The sequence below is a fragment of the Akebia trifoliata genome, chromosome 9, assembly GCF_017979445.1.
Source record: "Akebia trifoliata isolate Shusen 1 chromosome 9, ASM1797944v1, whole genome shotgun sequence".
Classification (NCBI taxonomy): Eukaryota; Viridiplantae; Streptophyta; class Magnoliopsida; order Ranunculales; family Lardizabalaceae; genus Akebia; species Akebia trifoliata.
In genome coordinates, this window is record NC_141383.1 from 19,754,863 (window position 1) to 19,775,751 (window position 20,889).

The 20,889-nt window shown below is 33.8% G+C and overlaps 1 protein-coding gene across 1 annotated transcript; it reads right to left on the reverse strand.

Moving 5' to 3' along the window:
• Positions 1-501: 501 nt before the first annotated feature.
• PFT1 (phytochrome and flowering time regulatory protein (PFT1)) lies at positions 502-20,322 on the reverse strand. The gene is made up of 15 exons (XM_086453084.1): positions 20,069-20,322; positions 15,291-15,321; positions 13,413-13,476; positions 12,019-12,149; positions 11,727-11,927; positions 10,658-10,723; positions 9,416-9,626; positions 5,944-6,011; positions 4,963-5,805; positions 4,592-4,645; positions 4,401-4,429; positions 2,608-2,676; positions 2,354-2,438; positions 1,114-1,200; positions 502-1,022 (listed from the first exon to the last, which is right to left on the reverse strand). Exons 1-15 carry the CDS (start codon positions 20,164-20,166, stop codon positions 744-746), a joined length of 2,316 nt encoding a protein of 771 aa, XP_086309210.1. The 5' UTR covers positions 20,167-20,322; the 3' UTR covers positions 502-743.
• Positions 20,323-20,889: the final 567 nt, after the last annotated feature.

Here is a 20,889-nt window from a genome sequence, read left to right on the forward strand (position 1 = left end):
ACTACATGAAAAAAGGACTAAGCGGATCTGTTTCCCAACTATTTATGGTGACTTCTAGAAACCAATGGGAAGTGGTTCGGATCTGTAGACTTGTGAAAATGAACTCATGTGTTCTCACACAATCTCAATCGTGGTAAAATACAAAATTCATCGGTTGAAATATATCTCAAAAATCTATATGTATTCTTGAGAAACTTCTGTTATCCATATCATTGGAATTTGCATTTACATGGTCGGGTGGGTCTCCCTTCTATTCTGGTGAGACTAATCCCATGGTCACACACACCATTCCCCTCAGAAGGTTCTACACTCGGCAGGTTGAGTCAAGGATCAACTGGATCGTGGAGGGTGGCCCCAAGATATTCATAGCTTCATCGGTTTCAAACACTTGACCTACTCTTCCTGTTGAGCTTATCAAGGCTAGGCTAGCCACCAGGCCAAACCCTTAGGGTTCAAAATAAATACTATATATATTTATAAAAAGAAAACAGACAACAATCATGGTTTTAAAACTCAGTTTCATGTCTCTTCCATGCCAAATACCGTGTCGTCTCAGACAAGTTTTCCGATATGTTTGAGACGTCTTGTTCAAAAAAACGAAAAATGGACATGGGGTTCTGATTATTATTATATTTTATCAAGCACTAATGGACAAGATTTACAATGTTAGAAGTGATGAAAATACCCCTTATGTTGTCCATCAGCCGATAAATGAGTCCTCAGCGCTCACCACTAGTTAAAAATTATGATAAAAATCCGCCTCCAGGCATGTTTGATGGGCCTTGTGACGACACTTGACCTTGAGACATTAACTGTGACCTGCTTGGTCCTTGAATATAAGCTTGACCTAGTCCTGCACCCACCATTTGCTGCTGTTGCTGTTGCTGCTGCTGTTGCTGGGACTGTTGTTGAAGTTGTGGATGTTGTTGCATCTGCTGCTGTTGTTGCATTTGCTGTTGTTGCTGCATTTGTTGTTGTTGTTGTTGTTGACTAGGTATTTGGGGTTTGAATACAACCATATCCTGGTTTCACAAACCCATTTATCTAATTAGTTGGAATGTACGTGTGATGAGAAGAAGATTGTATGATTACACAAGGGGTCCAACATCTCACCCCAGGGAAAAGCATTCCAATTAAACGGCTGGCCTTGTCGGAAACTGAAAGTAACAATGTCTGAGAAGGTAGTTGGATGACTGCACACTGAATAAATAGGAAAAAAAAACCGTGTTTGACATTAGAATGTCGTAAGCAGACTACGAAAATGAAACTACATTAATATCTCAATTCTATAATCGATATTGTGATTGCACGGGTGTCAAAAAACCATGTAGTTTGACCGTTCATTTAATAGGAAAAAAAGATATTTGAGTCAAAGAAATCTCTCTACTCATCATTCGGAAGTCGAACAACATGAACTATATCGAACACAAAAATTTAGCACCACTTAGTTTTTCTGATTGGGTCCAACATCACTACTAGCATATACTAAGCAATACTCGGACAACAAAGAAGGCACGATAAAGACGCAATACAGCAAAAAAAAGTAGTTTATTTGAAGAGTTGCGATCCAGAGCGGTGTCCCATTCCTATAACAACATACGGTGTCTACGTGGCACGTTTTAGTTGGAGATTAAACAAATCGGGGGCTGCATGTAATGTAGAAAATGGCTTGGTTAAGAGCCAGATGTGCTTTAAACTCCTACTAGAACACACCACGTAGACACCGTTACTATTCTATAGGAACAGGAGACCATACTTGATCCTGATTATTGTTTGAATGTGAAGTGCGGGTATCAATTAGATTAGTGGACATAGTGTAGGGTCAGTAAGGACAAGAACTGTCATTTTTTCTTTCCCATTTTGAACGGCAAAGATAGGTTTGGTTCAATGTATTAAAGCATTATAAAGCAATATATGAACCTCTTCTTTTGTTCAAATGAGTTAAAGCAATCTCTAATAAGTACACATTCCTATTGTATCATCACCTTGCTCATCCAAGGGTCTTGCATAATGTTTTTATTATCAACCTAATTGGATCAAACTACAAATGTTGATTAGAATTCACCTCCAATCTTTGACCAAAGGGAATGATGCAGATGGTGTGCATTCACACCCTAACTCTTATCATCCTTTATCTGCATTTACATTTCTTATAACAAAGTTTCCAGAATGTATATGTCAGCATAAGCTGATGTACTTCTATTTGAGATTCCGTATTTCAAGCACATTATATCAGTAAAGTGAATGATGGAAGCAAAAGAAAAGGAAGAGAAGCTGTGTAAGATTTCAACATTCAAGTGGAAAAGGAGCAAAATTAATATGAGAAAAACAGAAAAACCTGGAAATGACTCACAAGTTTCTTTTCTTGTAGCTGTCCTAGAAACCCATGCTGATTCAACGCTCGAAAAACTAGGAAGTCTGCCTTACCAACATATTGCCTAAAATTAAATAGAAAAATAAAATAAAAAATCAGAGTAACATAGCTTGTGCAGGTATATAATTAAAGAAGAGAATAAGAAAAAATAAAAAATAAAAACAACAAAGTAGATTGTTCATACTTCATATTGCCAATAATAAAATAGACAAGAAAAGCTTTCAGAAAATTACTTGTTATTCATGTGGTCCTGAGATATAAGCCGAACTATTTGCATCATTTGAGGCCAGTCTGCTGCAAGTCTGAAAGTAACAGAGAAAAACTTATTCAAGGTATAATTTATGCAGAATTTTATATATGAACACTATTTATAATCTATATAGCATTTGATATCCACAATAGAAGCCAAGCAAACTCAAAATTTAAAAGGAAAAAAAAAAATAAACAACTTCAATTCAATAAAACTTTGTTTACTAGTATCAATTCAGTAAAAACTCAATCAACTATTCACAGCTACAAATAACGTAGGAGGAACTAACCTAAGGATAAAATGTGTATTTCTCAACCATGTAAAACCCATCTAAAATCTGTTGCTACTTCAAAAATTTAGCCTACCATGCATTTATGGTTAAAAAAAATAGAATAATCATTTATATTCTAATTAGTTTAAAGTATTAGTATTTTATTAATAAAAAAATAATCAAAATAGATCCAAATGGGTGAAATTAATAGTATATGATGCATAATGTGTCCAAAATAAGTGGAATTACAAATGCAAAGACTAAAAGACAAGAATAGATCACATGTGGTTTCTCACCCCAAATTTTACCTAGATAACTCTAATCTACCGACATTGATGTTCTACCCTAAACCTCCATAACCATTTGCGCAGAAAGGCAACATTCTTTTTTCTTTTTTTTCTTTTTTTAACTTACAACTACCCAAAACTCATTGTTGTTTGCTGCTATATATTGCGTTCCATTTAACCAAGTGGAACTTGCACTAGCCCAGACTTATCGCACCAAAGAAAGCCTGATCAACTTATCCAATCTCATCTTTTGTACTCATAGGCAATTGCGTATACAGATAGAATGCAGATTCGAATGTAAGCAAAAATTACATTTTATTAAGGTCACATTATCCCCTTTGGAAACTTACCTTCCTTTTCAAGAGCTAATTTACCAACTCATTTGGAAAAAAAAATTGGCTGAAGACATGAGCCAAAATAATAATAATAATAATAAAAACAGGTAGAGAGATAAACTACAATCACCAATTGTTTCAAAATAATCAACTTCTAAAAATAGTCGCCGACTCTTAGAAATAATTGGTGATTTTTTCAACTCATCTAACTAATGCTGATTTTTTGGCTAACCCCCTTTATGACAATATTTCCAAAATTTGGCAAATTTTGTGATAGAACTTGCATCTCTCCACAATCTTGATGCTGCCATGGCTTGCCATTTTTTTCCTAACCATTTCGTCTTTTGGGGCTTCTACAACTTTCACCGATAGCTGTGCCAACCAGGAAGCTTCTTCAAGGTAGAACATCATTGTCCCCTCCCACCTCTTTAATTGGACTTCTTTCTATACATTTATCTGTATATTTAATTATTTCTCTATCTTAAAAGGAATGATTGTGAGGCCTACACCTCAAGGCTTTGGCTAGTGAAACACCTCACCCCATGTTTCAGTGTTTACACACATTGTTGATGGATTCCTCATACTAGTGATAGTTCCTTGCACACGAAGAAACTATTACTGGTGAGGTAGTAGATCAGAAGTCCACTTAGACATAAGTGAGACAAAGCAGAATGTTTAGCATCTGGAAACTACGATTCCCCACTAATCCATCTCTTCCCCATCTCATCATATGCAATCCCCATTAAGGTTCTCACCATAAATCTACAAGAATGCATTGTTTTTAATTTTTCTAAAAACAATCCAAAACCTGATGGATTAAAAGAGGAAAGATGCATAAATTTGATAAGAAAATTCAAAATGGATAATAACTCCCTAAACTTACGTCTCTGATGCTGATGCGCTCCTATAGCCCTGCCACATAAAAGGATAATAATAAGTATCCTTATGTACTGTAACTTTCCATAACAAACATGTATCAATAGGAACCATATGTTCCTCTCAAAAGAAAGAGAACGATAATGTCAGATATATAACCCATAAATAAAAACCCTTTGATCATGTATGAAAACATACTTCTAGTTTAGTGATAAAAACAGGTTGTCCTTGTCTCTGTCCAGATAAGGCTCCCTGCATGCATGGAAAATCGTTAATCATAGCTTCAACCATATTATCTTCAAAGACTGTTTAAATGACAAATTACTCTTATGCCAACGTGTCAAAGTCTACCCGAAAGTGACTTAATAAAGCTGATGCATTTGCAAACATAACAACTACCAATAGAAAAAATCACAAAAGTCAGTCAGATCCATAAGTGAATCGGACACATCACCACTAATACTTGTTAGGTTAAATATGAGAAACAAGCCAACTTTCCAATAAAATCAAGATATAATGAAAATTTCCAAAAGTCATCAAAACCAAGAAGTGAACAAAAGATTTATTACCTCCCAGACTCTCACATATTTGGCTGGTGCAGTGGATTGCAGAGCACTTGACGTCTGTTGTGGCAATGACATGTTACCATTGGGACCATTGTTTACTCCAATGGATTGCATTCCTCCTTGTACCTGCTGAGACATTCCAGGAGTAGGAATCATCGTGCCAGCCCCAGAAGAGATACTTGACGGCCCAAGGCCATTCATCATGTTTTGGTTCATGCCCATTCCATTTTGTCCTATTTGTGCTCCTGAAAGATTTCCTTGGCTCATGCCAGACACTGATTGACCCATACTTACAGTTGCTTGAAGATTACCCAATGGTTGTGACATGCCAAGGTTTGAGTTTCCAGAAATATTAGAAGTTGTAGAAGGAAATGAACCAAGGCCTGTGTTTTGTGCCACTTGTGCTGTCCCAACTAATGGCCCTGATCCTGCTATTGACGTAATACCCGACTGCCCAGATGAGAACACATTTTGGGCAGCAGGCAAAGAGGATGACACCATTCCACTGGATATCATATTTGACACATGCATTGCCATGTGAGTTCCACCCATTGTCTGAAGACCCATAGAACTCGCTCCAGTTAGAGATGCAGAGTTCATCACTTGTCGTGCTTGAGAGAGGTTGTTTAAAATGTTCACATTTGCTGCAGCAGGACCTACAGGACGTATGGGTTGTGACATACCATTCACCACAGGTTTGAATTCCTGAACACTGTCACTGTTGGTGATCATCTCTTGAGAAGTTGACGATGGTGAAGAAGTTTGCAAGTTTGAGACACCTTGAGAAACAGATGGAAGGTGTGGAAAAGTAGATCCTGGTACCATGGAAGTTATAGTGCTTGGCTCCTGCAGAAAAATAGTATGAGTTCATGACTATTTACAAAAAAATATCTATCAGAAGAACAGCGATTTAAGAAACGACAACTGTGCCTTAGGCCTCTAGCAACAACTCAATCAAAGCAAAATGGAGGATATGAGACTTACCACTTTTACCGTTGCAGTAGGAATGTTACCACCGGGAACTGATTGACGATTCATCAATGATCCATTCACTGAGATTGTAGGAACAAAGCATGAGAATTCCACTAAGCACAGTATTGGATATGTGTTACCGATAACATGACATGGTTTCTGATAAAAAACAAATGCATCGATCGACTTCTAATGTGGAACGCAAATCAAGTCAAAGGTTAAAAATTCCGATGAAAATTTGTAATTATTTAGATTTTCACTTAATTGAGTCTATATTTATCGTTTTATCATTCAAGATTATTTTAGATTAGTGTCTTTTTTTTTTTTTTTAGAGTTGTTTTAGTGCTTTATCTTTTCTTTTTTTTTTAGGTTTATTTTCATATTTTATTGACGTATGATCTTAGTATAATATTTAGGGACAGTTTAGTAACTTTAGTTTATCTTTTATTTAAGTTTATTAAGGTTGAAAAATTAGGAGAGAGAAAGTTACGAAAATTAAGTTATTTTATTTGGTATTTTAGTTTTATTAGGCCTCTTGATTGATTTTCTTTATTTATAGATTGTATTGGGGTTTATTGATAGAGAAAATGAATGGAATAAACAGAATTAAAGAAGTCTTTGTTTTCTTTTGAATGTTGATTCATTCAATGTGGTTGATGCCATGGAAATTATTGAGGTCATTCCAAAGTACATTCAATTTTTTTCTTTAACCTTCTTCAATCCACCTTTTTTGCATTTGTTTTTGTTTCTTTTTTAGAGATCAAGAAACCATCAAGAACCATCTAATTCTTTCAAGAAACCACCAACAAAATCTGTTTTCTTGATTTTTTTTTCCAAAAATTAGTGATTCTTGAATTTTTTTCAAGAATTCTTGATTCTTAATTTTTTTTTTTTTTTTTCTTGAATGCTTGATTCTTGAAACCTACAAACCTCAACTCTTAATCTTTTTCTCCATTTTCTTAACCTTTAATCCTATTCTATAAACCTTAACCTGTAACTCTTTCCTCTCCTACAATAATTGCATCAACAAAAAAAATTTTCATTTTACCTTTTTGGTTTACCCTAAACGTTTGAAGTAACCCTAATGCCACCCAAATCTTTAACCCAATTCCCAATCACCCAAATCAAATTCCTTAAATCCTCTATTTTTCTCTTCTTCCCTCACTTCCCTGCATCAAATTGGTATTAAAGCCTAGGTTCAAGCGACACACATTAGCAAATCGCGTTGAGGGGAAATGGTAGTGGAAGTCAAACCTAGATTTGTTTTAACTTCCAGAAAGTCATTCAAGGTATTGTGTAGTGATGATTAAGAAGAGAACCTAATTTTAACAAGTTTCGTTGAGAAGATCTTACAAAATGCTGAAGATAAGCAATGTTGTGGATATTATGATGGAGATTTCACTATTCAATTTTGTCAAGGAAATTTCATCAAAAGTGTCGCGTAAAGTGGTAACTTTAAAGGAATGTCATATCATGCTGGGACGCAATTAGATCTCATGTGAACGGGTTACTTTTGATATGGAGTAAGGTATTCTACGTGTTGCTTCATACAAACGATATCTACTTAAGATATCGCCATGGAAGTCAACTCCTACGGTACCATCAATCCAAGAGCAAATTGAAAAAAAAAAGACAAATTAGACATTGGCTTAAAAAGATGGTGTGCCTACAACAATAGAATCGACGCAGGAACAAGATCATGAAGTGGAAAATACGTCAAAAAAGTCTTAAGGAAGATCTTTTGGAGACATCTACAGTTTTTGCTCATGATGCAACTATTCCATCACTACCTCAAACCATCTCAGACAGGTATAATGAAGACTTTGTCATGATAGAAGATCACAATTTGATGTTAATGGTTCAAAACAACATCAAGACACGAGGACGAATCTTCGCCAAAAGAAATTAACCACAAATTTTCATGATCATTCTCGAGCGTTTTAAAATTCGATGACAAGTTTTCTCCAACTAGAGGAGACTAATGTGGAATACAAATCAAGTCAACGATCAAGGGTTCCAATGAAAAATCTGTAATTATTTAGGTTTTCACTTAATTGGGTCTAAATTTATCGTTTTATCATTCAGGATTATTTTAGATTAGTTATTTTTTTTTTTACTTTGAGTTATTTTAGGACTCTATATTTATGTTTTTGGGCTTATTTCCATGTTTTATAACCCATGGTCTTCGTATAATATTTAGGGATAGTTTAGTAACATTAGTTTATCTTTTATTTAAGTTTATTAGAGTTCAAAAATTAGAAGAGAAAATTACGAAAATTAAGTTTATTTGGTATTTTAGTTTTATTAGGACTCTTAGTTGATTTTCCTTATTTATAAATTATATTATGGTTTATTGACAGAGAGAATGAATGGAATAAACTAAATTACAGAAGTCTTTGTTTTCTTTTGAATGTTGGTGCATTCAATGTGATTGATGCCATGAAAATCATTTAGGTAATTCCAAGGTAAATATAATTTTTTTTCTTTAATCTTCTTTTTCAATCCATCTTTTTTACATTTTTTTGTTTATTTTTTAGAGATCAATAAACCATCAAGAACTCTCTAATTCTTTCAAGAAACAGCCTATAAAATCTGTTTTCTTGATTTTTTTTTTTTTTTTTTTAATTTCTTGAAATCTTGAATTTTAAATTCTTAATTCTTGATTTTTTATTCTTAATTCTTGATACCTACAAACCTCAACCCTTAATCCTTTCTCCATATCCTACAATACTTGGCAAAAAAAAAAAAAAAAATCATTTTACTTTTTGGGTTTACCCTAAACGTTTAAAGTAACCCTATTGCCACCCAATTCAAAATCCACCCAAATCAGATTCCTTAAATCCCCTATTTTCCTCTTCTTCCCTCACCATCCTGCATCACCTTTTGTTACCATTAAGAAGCTTATTCAATCAGACTTGGATTGTGTAATTACGACATGTTTTGAATGAGATATGGCGTAATACGAACAAGGTGCAAAGGACAAAACCATAGTGAGATTTGAGTTTGGTTTGTTTATTTTTGCTACAGTTGCAAAATAAGAGTTTTGATAAGCCTTTGGTCATAGATTAGTTCAGGAAAGTATGTTTGTTTTTACAGTCTACAAGGTTTTGAAAATTTCGTTAGAAGCTTAGTTTTAGTAGGTCATTATTTAGTAGCTGGAAAGAACCAAGGTTAGAATGAAGCTTACAAATTCTACCAAATTAATTGCTTTTTCAGAGGAACTGTTTACCTGTGATTTTCTTTCTTTTTTGCTATTGAGAGATTCTATTGCTGCACCAACTTTCGCTAACACCGCCCCAATTCAGCAAAAGTTGGTGTAGCAATAGAAGCAGAAGCTCTCTTTGACATGCAAAAAATCAGTGTCACATCCAAGTGATGAAAATAAAAGAACTCAACAATTGTAAAAGACGAAGATCAATAGTGTCCTGTGTAGGAAAAGAGCAAAGAAACAGAAGAAAGAGTCATCAAATTGCACACAACTAACCTGAAGGAATCAAAGTTGGAGAAGGCCCAGAAACTGAAGGAACTGGAGTTGTATCCATCTTTAGTGGACTTTGATTTGATGCTATATTTGATATTCCAGAGCGGGTTAGAGCAGCACGAGCTTCCACAAAATTCTCCGAGAGTAGGACAAGAAACTGAAGGTTCTTAACATTATCGACAGATGGATCTGCAGCTCGGGGATTACGTTTTCCCTATATGATAGAATGACAAAGTCAGAATCATGGCCTATGTTCATCTTGTTTGTGACGTAATTGTGCAGTAATGTATTGATAATGTGAAGGATGCACACAAAATTAGTGAAGAGAACTGCTTATAAATGAAAAGTATCTATTTATTTTACACCAGTTATGGCCATGGTTTTAAGTAGTGTTCTAACAGTCTAAGTGACAAAAATTGGTGATTTTTTTAAAAATTGCAATCAAATCACAATTTTAATAATTGCCAACTAAATCACAATTTATTTTAAAATGGCCAAGTTTTTTTTTTTTAAATAGCTGATTTTTCAATATCATGATTTAATCAATGATCTTTTGAAGAAAAAAAAAATTCACCAATAATTTTTATTTATATCATTTTTTAAGTGTTATTTACCATTGAATATATAAATACGTATTTTTTACATTTTATACTCAATTTTTTTTTTTAATTTATGCAATGTTTTCTCGACTTTTCCAATTTTTGCCAACTTTTTGCAAAGCTTTCCCATGCCGAATTATTCATGAACCCCGACTTTGACACTATACTAGTAACAGTAAATAACGGTCATTATATCAGAAGCACCAAATCCCATTCTATTTTTTTAAACAACAGCATCTAATTCAATATTGAATTGGTTTACCGTACATAACAACCATTACAGCATTATGCAATGGTTTTATTTAAGCATTTCAATTTTGGCCAAAATGGTATTCAAACTTAGAAAACGGCAATCACTTACTGTAATTTTGTAAAATAGTGTCCATTATTAATGTTCAAGATTCAATTTTCATTTTGAAACATGTTTTTAGTAACATTTTTTAATATTATCTGTGGGTGTAAGAATTACCTAACATCATTTCACCACTATTTGTGTGAAGCCTATAGTTGAACAACCCAATAACAATATTTAAAGCTCAGATATAATGAAAGAGACAACAATGCCATTTGTAACTTTAAAGGCCTTAAAAAACACAAGACAAGATAAATGAAAATGTGCAAAAACTCAAATGAAACTGATACATACCGCATTATATATGGCTTTAAGTTTTGGGAGCTGTTTCGGAGAAATAACTGAGAGAGAAATAGAACACTGATTGCAGAAACATGAATAAGAAGCAGTGAGGCATATCAGTAAAAGGAATTGATGGCAAACATGAAGAAGAAGCCTCAAGCATAAATAAGCTGAGTAAGGTAATAACAATGATTTAAATTTTGAACAATAAGCCTCCAAACCGGTGCATCTATTGAGGGCTTTAAATTGTATCCCCTTGTAAATTTAATTCCAAAGGTCACCATATTTTGTTACATGTATCAATTGACATTGTAGGTATCAATAGATATTTTAGAGAGCTTCTATTGCCATGCCAACTTTTATTAACAGCACCCCAACTTGTATTTTCATTCAATGGTGATTTACATATGAATTGGGGTGCTGTTAGCAAAAGTTGGTATTGCAATAGAATCCCTCTATTTTTAATTTCTTAAATTAACATTCAAGTTATACCATATCCACCATTGACAAATATCACCACAAATCAGCAATGAAAACCAAGGTCTAAAATCTCGTCTCAAGAAAAATATTTTGGTCATGAGAAACCAAGACGTTCCCAACCGAAATCTTCCGAGAAAATAAAAAACATTGAACATTTGGGGTCTGTTTCATTTCACTTGCGGCCTAAACACTCTGATGGAACCAAACTTAGAACCATGGTAACAAAAATGTTATCTGGATAAAGATATCCTTGGGTAATCCTTCCTTTTGCCATCTGTTGGTGCCTTTGGAAAGAGAGGAATAAAAGGGTGTTCAAGGGATAAGAAAGTCCTCCCCAACCGGAGCTCCTGGAGATTATGGGCCTTCTTTATTTCTAGACTAAATTAAGCAAAGATTTTGAAGGACAAGGATTTTTTTTTAAGTGGGATTTCTAGTGTGCTTCGTAGTGGTTCGGGGGGGGGATTGTGTTTAGTGGCCTTGGGCCTTTTCTTTTCTTTTGCTTTGTTTTCTTTCTCTTGTTTTGGGGACTATCTCGGCGGCCTCCTGTTATTTTTTCCTTGTCTTAACAAAAAATTTATGCTGATAAAAATAAAAAAGCTACCTGAGGAAATGATTTAGCAACTGTTTCAGCATCAGATAAGCAACTTTCTGTCGATAGTTCGACACTTTCACTCTGATCCAAATTAGGGTTCTTTGGCCTGTAAACCGGTGTGGGCAGCGGGTAGGGGTTACTGGCAGCTACAAGAATACAATGCTTATGCGCGTCCACATTTTGGCTTCCATTAGGAGGTAAAGAGAACATCTGAATAATAAAGCAGGGAAACAATTAAATTTTGTGTATATGAGGAACAACATACATTAAAGACTTAAATATAAAGTAAAATATTGCACACCATCAATGCTTCACTAAGCCCTTCGCCAATAGCAGCCTCGCTAAAACCACCACCGGTAAAGGGTATGGCTGAGAGCCATTGTAGAAAAACGTCCACATCTCTTGTCCAGCCACTACGTTGTACTAAGCAAGCTGTGTGCAAAGCAGAAGAAGAAGATCAAAGAGATCATAAAAAGGTTTTCTTGACCATATATTAAGTTCATAAATGCTATCAAGGCTTCAGAACATTCTAGAATATGGATTTATTAATGATGAATAACAATTTTGCAGGGACTGCTTCCTCTACTAATATTCAAATAAATACATACACGTGTATGTAGTAACACCTTAGATTTGGGATTAACATATAGAGAATATCATAAAAATGCTATTTTCTACAAATTGCCTCATAAATATTATGTACATAACCTCATTTTCCCATGTAGCCTTAAGAGCATGGTCAAGCCAGTTTTAACTAACAATGCTATGATATCATATGCCTCAACATTGCTAATTACAGACCCAAAAGAACATTATATCTAAAGTAAAAGTGAGATCCGAAGTGGTGCATGTGACTGTGGGATTAGTCTCACCTGAAGGGTGGGGATACCCACGATAAACAAAAAAAAAAATCCACCAAAGTTGACAGAAATTAATACATATCCAAAGCATCTATCTGTGATATAGAACCATCAGAATATGATGCCTTTTATCCTGGAAGCATAAAAGCTACCAAATAAATCAAGTCCTGGTATCTTTTGATTAGGAGTAACGTGCGCATAAACATTATGCTGCCTCAATATCATGGTCAAGCCAGTTTGTACTACATAAAGATTTCACAAGGCTCAAAATTGGTAATAGCACACCCAGTGAGGAAATTTGCATCCTCAGCATTTGTAACACATGGTACATCTAAAGTAGAAGCTAAATCCACTAAAGTTGAGCAGAAATTATTACATTTACCCTAAGCATCTATTCAAGATAAACAACCATCTGAATATGATGGAGTTTATTCTGGAAGATTACGAGCTACAAAAAAGAAATCAGTGAGCATGAATATAGCTATCTACAGTGAAGGAAAGGTGAAAAGTGATAAAGTGTGACATCTTTTGATTATGCTCATAGATTTGCCGGTTAGAGGCACCCAGAAACACCTTGACTAAAGAAGCATGGCATGACAAATATGCCTCTGTGGACAACCACCAGATAAGTTCATCTCTTGGGAATAAAAAATATGTTAGGAGGGTAGGGGGGATGGGGTCACTTATTAGTAGCATATACGAACGGCATCCTTCTATAGCATCAAGTGTAAAAGAAGAAAATCAAATTGGATGCTTAAAAGTGCAGCTAAACTATAAATCAAGAAAAGTACGTCATAAACATAGGTAGAGAAGAACGAGAAAAAAAATTACATACCACTACAAGATCCATGAGCATTAAAAAGGACCAGGGAGAGCTCACAACTTGCAACGGAAAGCTTCTGTAATTCAAAAATGAAAAAAAGATAAGTATACAATACAAGTTCTACAAAGGTTCAGAAAGCCAACAATCGGTCAAAACTCAACAATAGTTGCCACAAAATGATGATAAGCCAATACCAACATCGAAAGGCAAGAAAATGCCAGAGATGGAACCACATAATATTGCAAAATAATTATCTCTCAATATACTTTCAAACCCAACTCCTTGGAAGAGAAGTTTTAAGTTTGCTAGCAATTACAGGGAATATAAGGAAAAAATTAACTAGATTTTCTTTAAATATATTTGATATTTGAAACAGGGATTGTGTCTAAGTTTAGAAGAAACAGAAGTGGATCCAAAGATTCTTGATTTAAGTAAGAATCTATTAGGTAAATGCAAGAGGAGAAATGGTACAGAACCACACTGCCTTCTGTAATTGTAGGGGCCATATAAGGGCCTCAAAGGCAAGAACTTAACTGTGCAGCTATCATCGTACAAGAACAGTTATGCCCAATTTAGCCAATTATTAGGATAGAAAAGCTTACTGGAATTAATACTAGTATCCATTTATTACTCCAGTTATTGATATATGGATCACATCTTCTTGTACGATTATAGATGAGCAAATTTTTTCTGGTGCGATCATATTAGAATTCTTCACAAATTTTGAGAAGCTATGTCAATAGGTCAATATCCTAGTAAAGGAGATTTAGTATTAGACGATGCTTTTAGCAGATGAGGAGCTCGACTGGCCAACACCTTGAGGAGTAACCTTTGTGTCCATGGAATTTTTAAATAATTAATTAACTTATACAAAATAATCAATATTTTATTAAAAAACAAAGGTAGCCACCACACATTCCAAATTTTCAACATTCATATCCACATAATCAAATTCAAAGTTTTAGCTTCTACTTCCATTATTAAAGATTTATTATTATTTATATTTTAGCAAGAAAGAAAAATTTATATTGTAAACAATTGAAAGATACTACAGTAAATAACTATTTGATATTTATGGCAAAAAAATAATTGAATATTGTTTCCAATAAATTTCTATGCATAATACTAATTCAAAACTTTATTTACGACTATTTTATAATCAAATTTATTTTTAAATGCTCCTTGCATGCTACAGCAACAACAAAGAATTAGAATGAGAGAAGAAAATAATAATAATAATAATAATAATAATAATACAGAAAATATAAAAATATGATTAAGGAAAAGAAAACGAAAAATACGATTAATATACAGTTTTAAAAAGCAGAAAAATATAAAAATTAAAGTGCGGTATACATCTCGACCAAAAGGCGTATGTTTCAGTCATGCATCACATTGAGGCATGTGCCCTTTAGATGCCTCTTATTTGGAGGGATACGACCCAAGTAATTTTACATCTTTTTTCTTTGCGCCTCAGGGCATTTTCATGAACGCTGCACACCTTTAAAAATTTGGTATCAGGCATATCAGGTTACCTCAATTAGGTCACAAAGCATTCCTTTGTGCAGCTAGCTTGCCTGCACACTAGAAGCTTGTGACCTTTAAAGACTATGCATTGTTAGAGACATCTCTACAGACCTATAGTTAGACGGTAAGGATGTAGTGGCTCGGCCATAGGCCCAAGAAATTCTTATTTGGGGTTATGTCACATGCAAATCAAGGGTCGGCAGGAAGGCATGTACCAAGGGAAAAATATTGTAAAAGGCCTTCAATCAAGGTATACCCACTTGTGAAAATGAAAGAGCAATATAGAACATGAACCAAGTTTGTACATCGTCATGAAAAAAAATAGTTCTAGTTTGAATCACATCAATTTGAAAAGAAAAATACCTGCCCTGTCAACTCACTACCACAAAAGAACCTGCACCAATACCACACAAAGTTGGAAGGAGTAAGAGATTAGATGTTCTAGATAGTCATTAGAACTAACCATAAACATAGAATATAAAAATTAAACAAATATGCAAGCTCAGTCTATTATTTGCATCATGTAGAATTGCAATAACTTCCTATCCAAAAGAACAAAAAAGAACTGCAATAACTAATTATGAGTTGGGTTCAGCAAAGGTCTATTATTTGCATTGTGTAGAATTGCAGTAACTACCTATCCAAAAAAGAAAAAAGAAATACAATAACTAATTATGAATTTGGTTGGGTTCAGCAACGGCATTCAGTACATTGGATTTAGACCATGTCAAGTTAGAACTTGTGGCAACGAAAACCGCCCCACCTCTCCCTAGAGAACCAGAAATGGAGAAGAAGATGATCAAGAGACTCTTTGTTACACACACACACACAGAAAAGCCCGAAATAATATAGACTAGGAAAGGAAAAAAAAGAAAGTTTAATGTTGAAATTGGTCAAAAAAAGTATTAAATGTTGAAGATTGATATAGATGTTGTGGCCCCTCTCATTGAGTAAGTTGAAATACAGCCTATGTCCTTTCTATTTTTTATGCTAGGATTTAGAAAAGAAGACTCTTTACTTCTTTTCTTTTCTTTTTTTATCTATCGAAAAAAAAAAAGTAATAGTCTTCTTTTCTAAATCCTACTTTGAAATCATTGCAAACTTTTTTTCCTTTCCCTTAGATGTTTCTTTTCTAGTATATTAAGAACTAGATGAACCTCCAATATCAAAGCCACATCTCCTCAAATATGAATACCATAAAATGGATGATGAATGGACTAATCACCTTCGCATCACTGTGAAGTGTTTATCGAGGGTTTGACAACAGTCACTCAATCTTACGGAGCCCTCTTAGATGTTCCATTCCTTTCTCTTTTTTATGGGTAAGCTGGACTTGAACCCACAACCTCAAAGTTGCTTTACAATGTGTCAAACCAACTGAGCTATGGGTCTAAGCCCATATGATAGCCTAATGGAACATAGCTATGCAAACCTTCTAAGAGCATTGAATGTGTTTTAACAAGCTCCTTACATACCATCTTGTGTGGGAAATTGGTAGAAAATGAAGAAATTTAATGAATATTTCTCAAGTCGTCGAATAAATCACGGTGATGGATCCTTATTAGACGCAAGGATAGAGAGAACTATAAGGTAACCTTCAATAGAATGGTCAAAAAGGTTGGGTTAAAGAAGTTTTTGAAAGAAATCGCTAAAAGGTACGCTTGGAACCACTACTTTTAATTATTTGAAATAAATTCTTGCCTTCCGAGTTCGATTAGAGAAGTTTTTAGTGAAAGGCTCCAGTTAGGGTTGAGCTTCCGTAATTCAGAAAGGTTGATTCGGAGTTTTAACCCCTTTTGCAATTTTGTGGAGTATTTGGAAAGAAAGAAATGCCCGATTTTTTTAAGGGAAGACTCAATCAATCTAAGAGTAAGTTTTATCGGTTCTTGGGTTATTCTTTTTCTGGTGTAAGATCTTCAAAGAGTTCAAAGGGATGTTTTTTAAGGCCTTTGTTGTTTGTTGGGATAGTATTTGTAATATTTCAGAGTAGTTGCCCTTTGTTTTTCTTTGTATTTTCCTTTCTTGGTATGGTCATCTCGGCCTTCCCTTTCTTTTTATATTTTCCTTTCCATTATCTATCAAAAAAAAAAAATGGTGGTCAAGCATTAATATTGAGGATTTGAAAAGGCTGAAGAGTTTATAAACAATTGGAAAGTTTCGCCTCCTATGTACAATTTGTAGTACATTAATCAGGTCATCTTGGTTACTTTCAATATATATAAAAAATGTCATGATATTTTGAAAGGCTTACCCAGAAAACAAAAAGAGAAAAATGAGGGTTAAAGAATGTTAGCTTGATCCTCTCCTTCGTCCACGGCATTCATGGATTGTGAATATTTACAAGAAAGGATGAAATCAAGCACAACTTCAACGGTTTTTTTTTAGACAATTAGGTCCCTGCTGATAATGATGAACTACTTAGGCATTTAAGGGAGATCGCTCAAAGTTAGCTAAAAGGTTAAACTTAAACAAAATGATCCTTTAAGGGGATTCTAGTATTGTTATTTGTTGAGATTTTGGAAAGAAAAAGTGTTTGTTGGAGAATTTTTTTTTTTTTTTTTTTCAGATTAGATCTTAGAGAATCTTCTTTACCTACTAAAAGATCCTAAGGGAGATCACTCAAAGTTAGCTAAAAGGTTGAGCTTAAACAAGATGATCCTTTAAGGGGATTCTAGTAATGTTATTTGTTGAGTTTTTAGAAAGAAAAAGTATTGTTGGGGATTTTAACTACTAAGAGATCCAATGTTTGACTTCTTCATGTGCACCCCATTCTATTTTATGTCAAAGTCAACAAGTGACAAGACAGATCTCCTAGACAAGGAAGGGGTTCACAGGGTGGTTCTGATGTAATTGTGTCCTTGTAAATTGTACTTTTCTCTGCTGCTTTCCCATGCTTTCTTTTTTAATAAATTTAAAATTGCAAAGTTAATACATTATTTTAAAAAAATCAAAAAAAATCAAAAAATCAAAAAAAAAGGAGAGAAGAAGAAGAACAAAGACAAAAGCTTCAAAGACATCTTGTCCTTTAAAACCTCTTTTGGTTCCCCAACAAGACGTTTGATCATTCAAACATTTTATACTTGCACTCCTAGCAAGTAGCAATAGAACCAAGGCAACGATCTTCATTTTTCATTCCCTCTTTCAACCACTTAAGTCAGGATCCAATTCAACCTCTTCCCTCCTAGTAACTACAATAATACCTGTATTAATTCCTCACTTATACTCCAATATTTAATTAAACCATTTTCTGTAAAAGCTTACATGGCTCTTCTAGTGGTGAGTAGTGACCAAGTCATATGAGTTTTCAGGTAAAACCTTTGGAGGTCCCCAGTTAACATGGTTGGTAATTAGAAATAGCTTCCATTTTGATAGACACGGCATGAAAGCGGTACCTTGGAACCACCAATACTCATTACATTCTGAACATGGACACTCCATCCAAGATGGAGTGTTTGGGTAACATTTGACACGAGCTTTAGTTGCATAGAGCCTTCGATGACAAACGGGGTTAGACAGGGATTTATTAGTAATACCATCTGTTGGACACACAATTCATACAAAGATTCAAGGATATAAATTTTAGATTCAATGGCAAGAATAACTTCTCTTTTCTGTCTATAACATTAGAAAACCTTTGCTATTCATCTTTACTAATTGCAAGGAAGTCTTAATTATAACCTTGAAAGTACATTTTGAATATCTGGTCAAAATTTCAGCACCCCTAAGGTTTTTATTTACCACTAACTCGAAATTGAACACTTGTCAAGGAAATTTTTATATTTGGATCTTTTAGTGAAATTTAAAACCAAACAACAACTGTTACCAACTCAAACTCGACAGGGTATTATCAAGAATAGCCACTTGGAATGTTCATAAGCGTCAAACTTGCGGGAATGTGATCAAAGAACAGCATAAATTATAAAAACTTTTGCATCACAGCAAAAGAAGACTAGAGAGAAAAAATTAAAATAATAACACACCAATCAACCACATTTCAATGAGATCACAATATAAACATCAGAATAAGATCCTAAATGTAACAAAAACAAGACCTGGCATTGTCAGCAGGCTCTTTCAATGATTTGGATCAGAATTAAACTACATGTAACCTAAAAGTTTCTCTTTTTACCCAAACAACTATCAGAAAAAGGTTATTCAAACTCTAGGACACAAAAATATCAACAGAACTCTAATCAATTTAACATGAGTAACAAAAAAATTGATCCTTCCTCTCTTAATTACATCAAACAAGTGTTCAAAACTTCAGATTGCTAATCACATAAATCAAACCAACTGAATAATAAATTTAGTTTCAATTTTCACCTGCGTAACTATCAGAAAAGGTGATTCGAACTCTAGAATACAAAATATCAACAAAACTCTGATCAATTTAACGCGAGTAACAAAAAAATCGATCCTTTCTCTCTTAATTACATCAAATAAGGGTTCAGATTACTAATCACATAAATCGAACCAACTGAATAATAAATTTAGTTTCAATTTTCACACGAATAACTTTCGGAAAAAGGTGATTTAAACCCTAAAATACAAAAATATCAACGAAACTCCAATCAATTTAACATGGTGGCAAAAAAAATTTGATCTTTTCTCTTTATTTACATGAAACAAGGGTTCATAACTTCTGATTGCTAATCACATAAATAAAACCAACTGAATAATAAATTTAGTTTCAATTTTCACCCGAACATCTATAATAAAAAGGTGATTCAAACCATGAAACACAAAAATATCAACGAAACTCAATCAATTTAACATGGGTAGCAAAAAAAAAAATTTGATATTTTCTCTCTATATTACACAAAACAAGGGTTTAGAACTTCACATTGCTAATCACATAAATCAAACCAACTGAATAATACATTCAGTTTCAATTTCAACCAGAACAACCATCAGAAAAAGGTGATTCAAACCCTAAAACAAGAAAATATCAACGAAACTCAAATCAATTTAACATGGCCAGCAAAAAAAATCAATATTTTCTCTCTTAAGTACACAAAACAAGGGTTCAGAACTTCAGATTGCTAATCACATAAATCAAACCAACTTAATAACAAATCCAGACAGATAATTAAATATTTCAATACGAAAAATAAGTAAAAAGTCATAGAAGATTAACAGACCTGATGATCTTTTCGAGATAATCAGAAACAACAGTTTGCCAGTAAGGACCCATTGCTGCGGTTCCTTCAACGGCTACGATTAACTGTTTTTCCGTCATTTTTTTTAATTTTTTTCTCTTTTTTCTTCGGATCTGTTGGTGCGAAAGAGAATGAGGCGACGAATCCACGAAATTTAATTTCAGGTCAGACGAAACAGATTCGCTGGTTTGTTGTTTGGTCTCTCGAAGTCTCTCAAATTGTGTTTTTTCTTGTTTTTATCTTTTACCACTTTTAACATATTTATTGTGGAAAAAATAGTGATCTTGTACGTCTGAATGTTTTATAAGTATCCAACTACGGAGTTATTTTGTGCCACGTGGAATATTATTCCTTTTATGTTTATTTGAAGGGTGATTTAGACATACCCCCTATATTTTCCAGAATATTAGAGATACCCCTATATTTTGAAACTGATGACATGCATCTCTTGACCTCAGTCTTCTAAATAGACTAATGGTAAAAGACTCAAATGCCCTCATCTTTAATCACTAGCTAAAAACCCAAATTTTTCTTCTCCAAAACCAATCATCTTCAAGTTCTTCAACCTCCAAGACAACTTTAATCTATTCAACCTTATTTCCATCCATCATTTTCTATCTTGCTTCATTTTGTAAAACATCATTGATTTTTATATCCAAAATTTCATCAATTTATACTTTCTCAAAATTTGTATCATGCCTTAATATTTGAATGTTGAAGACTTGGAGTAGATACAATCTTAAAATAAATGATGAGAGTTACAAAATTTATCCAAAAGAGGTTGAAGATGACTAATTAGGAGA

Excerpts from the sequence above, each read along its gene's own strand:
- PFT1 (XM_086453084.1), bottom strand. The coding sequence starts at position 20,166 with ATGACGGAAAAACAGTTAATCGTAGCCGTTGAAGGAACCGCAGCAATG. Across the intron at positions 11,928-12,018 it reads GGCTTAGTGAAGCATTGATG|ATGTTCTCTTTACCTCCTAA; the intron begins GTGTGCAATATT and ends TTTATTATTCAG. Across the intron at positions 2,677-4,400 it reads AGCGCATCAGCATCAGAGAC|ACTTGCAGCAGACTGGCCTC; the intron begins GTAAGTTTAGGG and ends TGTTACTTTCAG.